Source organism: Lupinus angustifolius, chromosome LG01 (assembly GCF_001865875.1).
Source record: "Lupinus angustifolius cultivar Tanjil chromosome LG01, LupAngTanjil_v1.0, whole genome shotgun sequence".
Lineage (NCBI taxonomy): Eukaryota > Viridiplantae > Streptophyta > Magnoliopsida > Fabales > Fabaceae > Lupinus > Lupinus angustifolius.
In genome coordinates, this window is record NC_032009.1 from 7,476,872 (window position 1) to 7,483,098 (window position 6,227).

Below are 6,227 nucleotides of genomic sequence, written 5' to 3' on the forward strand. Positions count from 1 at the left end.
ACATACTTAAATCTCATCAACATCCATTGGTTGAAAATGGAAGAAGACATGAGAAAATGAGAGAAAAGTGAATCTTTGAAAATGCCAAAGTGAGTGAGTGAAGTGTGGAGTGTGAGGGTTTAAGGAGAGAGGGAAATCAGATTTTCCCTAGGCAATAATGACAAATCTCATAGGGTGGCTAATGAGATCATGAGATATTTGAGAAAGTGATGGGAGATTTGCTTTATGGAAGTCAACTCACACATCTCAATGCAAAATGATCACCTTGTGGACATGTGCGATAAACATGCCCGCATATTATCGGCCAATACTCGATCGGGTATTATAAATCGTCCGATCCTAATATCCGATTAGAATTTCGGATTTCAGCATTCCGAGGGAAAAATATTTAGAAAATAGGTATGAGTGTATTCAGGGTCTATATTGACTCAAATTTAAATTTCGAATCCAACGACGCGATCGGAATTCGATTCCGAGTTACGGAATTCAAAAAGACATTTTTTGAGCCGTACCGGGCGGATTCGGCTCGACAGTGGTCCAGAACCGACTGTCTCAGAAAATTAGAAAAATTTACCATAAAATCGGAAATAAAATTTCAAGAATAAAACTCAACTAAAGTTTTGTCTAATTCCTTACCGAAAATTCCCAGAAATTCATTTTCGAATATATAATTAATGAAAATATTTGTAAAATCTTATAATTCAAAATCGTAAAATTCGCGGTGTTACATTTCCACCATGTGTCCTCATGAATAGTCTGTTAGTTTGTAATTCAAAAATTAGTTATGGCAGTTATATTAGTTTTCAAGAGGCTTACTATATACAGCCTTGATTACGTACTTTAACCATATTGGAAATTTCTTGAAATAGAAACTCTTCTAATCTTTCTTCATTCTAGTCTCTTCACTTAGACATAGTTAATCTTCTCCTTCCTCATATTCTTCTTCTTCGATTTTCTTCTTTCTTAACACTCTAACAAATTGGTATCAAGAGCAAGGTTCAAGAACAATGGGGCAAACCAGATTCCCTAATAATCTCCCTATACTCGATGGAAACAATTGGAACAAGTGGAGGATTCAAATGTTAGTCATCATGGGATTCCAAGAAGTGAGTGAGATCGTGGAAGATGGAATTCCAGACACTGCGGACCTGACCACAGAAGTACAAAGAGTGTTATACAAAGAGAGCAAAATGAAAGATTGCCAAGCAATGTTCCTACTACATCAATGTGTAGATGAAGCACATTTCAAGAAGATAGCAAAGGCAAGGTCAGCAAAAGAAGCCTGGGAAATTCTTGAGAAACGTAATGAAGGAGCTGAACAATTGAAGAAAGTGAGGCTGCAAACCATGAAAAGGCAATATGAATTTATGCAAATGGAACCAAGTGAAAGAATTACACAATACTTCAATCGTGTAACCAGCCACACCAATGCAACGAAGGCCAATGGTGAGAAGATGACAGACCAAATAATAGTGGAAAAGATCTTAAGAACACTAAGCCCAAAGTTTGATCACATAGTGGTTGTAATTGAAGAATCCAAGAAGATAGATGAGATGAAGATTGTGGATCTCCAAGGCTCTCTTGAAGCACATGAACAGAGAATCTTGGAAAGGTCCACATAGAAACTAATTGAACAAGCACTACAAGCTCAAACCACAAGAAGAGGTGGTTATGGCAGCAGAGGTGGACAAAGGAGTAGAGGAAGACGAAAAGATCGAAGAAGCGGGAATTTCAGATCACCTCAACTCTTTGATCAAGAAAGATATGAAACAGATCAGGCAGAATTTCCAACAAGAAGAGGTGGCCATCAAAGATGGCAGAACAACAAAAGAAAGATGGATAGGAAGAAACTAAAATGCTTCAATTGTGACAAGATTGGACATTTTAGCAATGAATGTCAGGCACCCTCAAACCAGTATGAGAAACAAGGCAAACATCACAGTGAAGCTTACCTAGGCAAGAAAGAAAGCATTGAAAGGATAGAAGATGAACCTGTGTTGTTGATGATGGTCACAAACAATGAATCAAGCAATGAGGACAAATGGTACATAGACTCGGGGTGCTCAAACCACATGATTGGAAATAGAAATTGGCTAGTGAACTTTGATGAACAATGGAAATGCAGTGTGAGATTTGAAGACAGTAGATGGATCCAAGCAGGAGGGACATGTGATGTGTTAATAAGTAGAAGAGATGGTAGGAATGCTTTGATTTCTGATGTGCTATATGTTCCAAACATGAAAAACAACCTTCTTAGCATTGGACAACTGATAGAAAAGGATTTCTAAGTTCAAATATATCAAGGAGTGGTGAAGATATTTGATTAATCAAGCAAGCTGATACTAAATGCACCTCTGGCTCAAAACAGAACATTTCAATTCAGTGTCAAAACAATTAAAACTTAGTGCCTATATGCAACCTCCCTATTAGAAGATTCCTGGCTATGGCATCTGAGATTAGGGCACTTGAACTTTAGAGACTTAAGCTTGTTGAAATCAAAGACTATGGTAACAGGATTACCAACAATTCAGGCTCCAAATAAAGTGTGTGATAACTGCCAGATTAGAAAGCAAACAAGATCATCCTTCAGTGCCTACACTCCATCAAGGGCAAAAGAATACCTACATATAGTGTATTCTGATGTGTGTGGTCCTTTTGATACACCTTCATTTGGAGGAAGGAAATACTTCATCACCTTTGTTGATGAACTCAACATGGAGTTGTGGATATACCTAATAAAGGCCAAAAGTGAAGCACTTTCTGTATTCAAATAATTCAAAGCCTTGGTTGAAAGGGAATCAGGAAAGTGCATAAAGATTCTAAGGACATATGGTGGTGGAGAGTTCAACTCAAGAGAATTTGAGGAGTTCTGCAAAACTCAAGGCATTGTGCATGAAGTAACTGCCCCCTACACACCTCAACACAATGGAATTGGAGAAAGGAGAAATGGAACCATCTTGAACATAGTTAGGAGCATGATAAGAAGCAAGGAACTTCCACATGAATACTAGGGAGAAGCAGCAAGCACTGCTGCATACATATTAAATAGGTGTCCAACTAAGAGACTTAATGGCCAAGTACCTGAAGAGGCACGGTCAGGAGCAAAACCATTTGTTAAACATTTGAGAATCTTTGGGTCCTTGTGCTATAGACACATACCAGATCAACTAAGAAAGAAACTTGACAACAAGGCTGAAGCAATGATCCTACTAGGCTACAACTCCACAGGTTCCTACAAACTATACAACCCTGAGACAAATGAAGTAACTTTCAACAGGGATGTATACTTTGATGAGCTAAACTCATGGAAATGGCATAAGGAAAATCCTAATCCCCTGGCAAGACTACAAATTGACTGGGAACCTGATGATGAGGCAGGGATGAACGAGAGGAGAATGAACACTAACTCAATATCTCAACCAAGTAGAAACGGACCTACAAGGACAAGAAATCCTCCAAATTGGTTAGCAGACTATAAGTTGAATCCTGATGATGCTATAGATCAAGAAGGTGACATGGTCCAACATATGGCTCTATTTGCTGATGCAAAACCCATCAACTTAGAAGAAGCTATAGTTGATAGTACTTGGAGAGCAGCTATGCAAGATGAGATCATATCCATAGAAAATAATAACACATAGGAACTAGTAGACCTACCATCAAACAAGAAGCCAATTAATGCAAGTGGATCTTCAAGGTAAAACTGAGACCCGATGGCACTATAGCTAAACACAAAGCAAGGCTAGTTGCTAAAGGATTTATGCAGAAAGAAGGACTAGACTACTCAGAGGTATTTGCACCAGTAGCAAGGATGGAAACTATAAGACTCATTGTAGCTATTGCTAGCTGGAAAGTACTCAGATTGAACAAGGCTCTCTATGGATTAAAGCAGGCCCCTAGATCTTGGAACAAAAGGATAGACAAGTTCCTATCCGAGTGTGGTTTCTAGAAATGCACAATGGAATATGGTGTGTACATCAAGCTGAGTAGTCAAAACAATGATGCTCTATTCATCTGTTTATATGTAGATGATTTACTTGTGACAAGGACCAGTTCAAAAAGAATTGAAGAATTGAAAGGGAATCTTAAGAAAGAATTTGAGATGACAGATCTAGGAAGATTGTCTTACTTCCTCGGTCTGGAATTCCAATACACTAAAGAAGGCTTGTTCATGCAACAAAGGAAATACTTGCTTGAAGTCCTAAACAAATTCAAGATGACAGGATGCAAGTCCATTGAAACACCACCTGAGACAAATCTAAAGTTGGGAAACTATGATGAAGAAGCTGCTACTGATGAGACAACATTCAGACAAATTGTAGGAAGCCTTAGGTATCTATGTCACTCATGACCTGAGATTTACTATGGTGTAGGGATAATCGGCAGGTTCATGAGCAAAACAAAACAATCACACATGTTAGCATCCAAGAGAATCTTGAGATACTTGAAAGGCACCTTAAACTATGGCATAGTCTTTCCACATCAAGATGAGAAAACCAGATCACAACTCGTGGCATACACAGACTCAGATTGGTGTGGAGACATCCTAGACAGGAAGAGCACTTTGGGATATATATTCTTGATGGGAGGTGCCCCAATCTCATGGTGTTGTAAGAAGCAAAGGGTAGTAGCATTGTCAACTTGTGAAGCCGAATACATAGCTGCATGTGCTACAACTTGTCAAGCTTCATGGCTAACTTCACTCGTGTTGGAACTCAATATCAAGAATGAGGATAGTATTGAGTTATTGATAGAGAACAAGTCAACAATAGACTTAGCTAAGAATCCTGTTTCACACGGCATAAGCAAGCATATCGAAATAAGGTATCACTACTTGAGGCAACAAGTTGCAGAAGGAAAAATAAAGCTAATTCATTGCAAAACTGAGTTATAAATCGCAGACATCATGACCAAAGCTCTGAAGGTAGAAAGATTCAAAGAATTGAGGATGATGATGGGCATTCACAATCAAGGAGAATGATCAACAAAGATTAGAAGTTGTGTGGTTAAAATTGTACAATGTAATTGGGAACAATGTAGTTGTAAAACTGATTTTTGAATTACGGGGGATGTTAGTTTGTAATTCAAAAATCAGTTATGGCAGTTGTGTTAGTTTTCAAGAGGTTTACTATAAATAGCCTTGATTACCTACTTTAACCATATTGAAAATTTCCTGAAATAGAAACTCTTCTAATCCTTCTTCATTCTATTCTCTTCACTTAGACATAGTTAATCTTCTCCTTCCTCATATTCTTCTTCCATTTTCTTCTTTCTTAACACTCTAACATAGTCCACCATGGGTACAATTAATAACACCATTATTAATAGCTTCAATCTCCAGGGCAATAAACACAAGAATACGATAGAGGTGATAGAAACTAAAATCAGAACATAAAATTGGAAAAACCATGTATCACAGACGCTACCATATAATGAAAGATCTTGTGGTCTAGTGAAATTAAGATGTTTATAATATCCACTAGCTGGTTAGATTTTGTAAAAAATTTAAATTTTGGAAAAATAAAAAAATGAATCAAATGACCGAAAGATGTAACACAAACACGCATATTCCTAAAAATGTTTCCTTAATTACCACCTAAAATAGTCCCTTTTCAATTTTCATATAATTAAATTAAGAAAGAAGAAGAAAACGAGTTAGTTTAATTATATATTATCATCTCAACAACTTCTGTATATGCTGTATACCACTTTCCGACAATACATAAGCATGTTTTTTGTTATTCCAGGGTGCTCTTAACTAGTTTCCGCACCAAATCTGAGAAAGTTAATGATTCAAAGTATATGGTTTGATTCTTTATAAAAAAAATACCCACTCCTAAACATCACCATACGTAAATATGAAGTGGAAAGTGCTCCACGTTTACCCCTTATATTCACGAGAAAGCCATCAAACTGTTTAGAGATTCATAATCAATATCTACCTAAATATAAATATAAGAGTAAATTATACTAACATCTCCTGAATTTTTATGAAAATACACCAACCATCCAGATCTTATTAAAATCTACATAAACTATCTCGAATTAGATATGTACATTACACTGACTATTCAGTAAGAGACATAAGTGTAATTTCTTAAATAAAAAAAGGATACGAGTATAATTAAATAAAAAAAATGATATGTTATGGAAATAAATCAAAATAGTATAAGAGTCGATGTCTATTCATTATTTTGGTTAGTTATAATATAGTATAAGAGTAATTT

At 36.5% G+C, this 6,227-nt stretch overlaps 1 protein-coding gene across 1 annotated transcript; it reads left to right on the top strand.

The window, feature by feature from the left end:
* On the top strand, positions 1,008–1,622 carry LOC109346408. Its single transcript, XM_019585989.1, has one exon. The coding sequence runs from the start codon at positions 1,008–1,010 to the stop codon at positions 1,620–1,622; it is 615 nt and encodes a 204-aa protein (XP_019441534.1).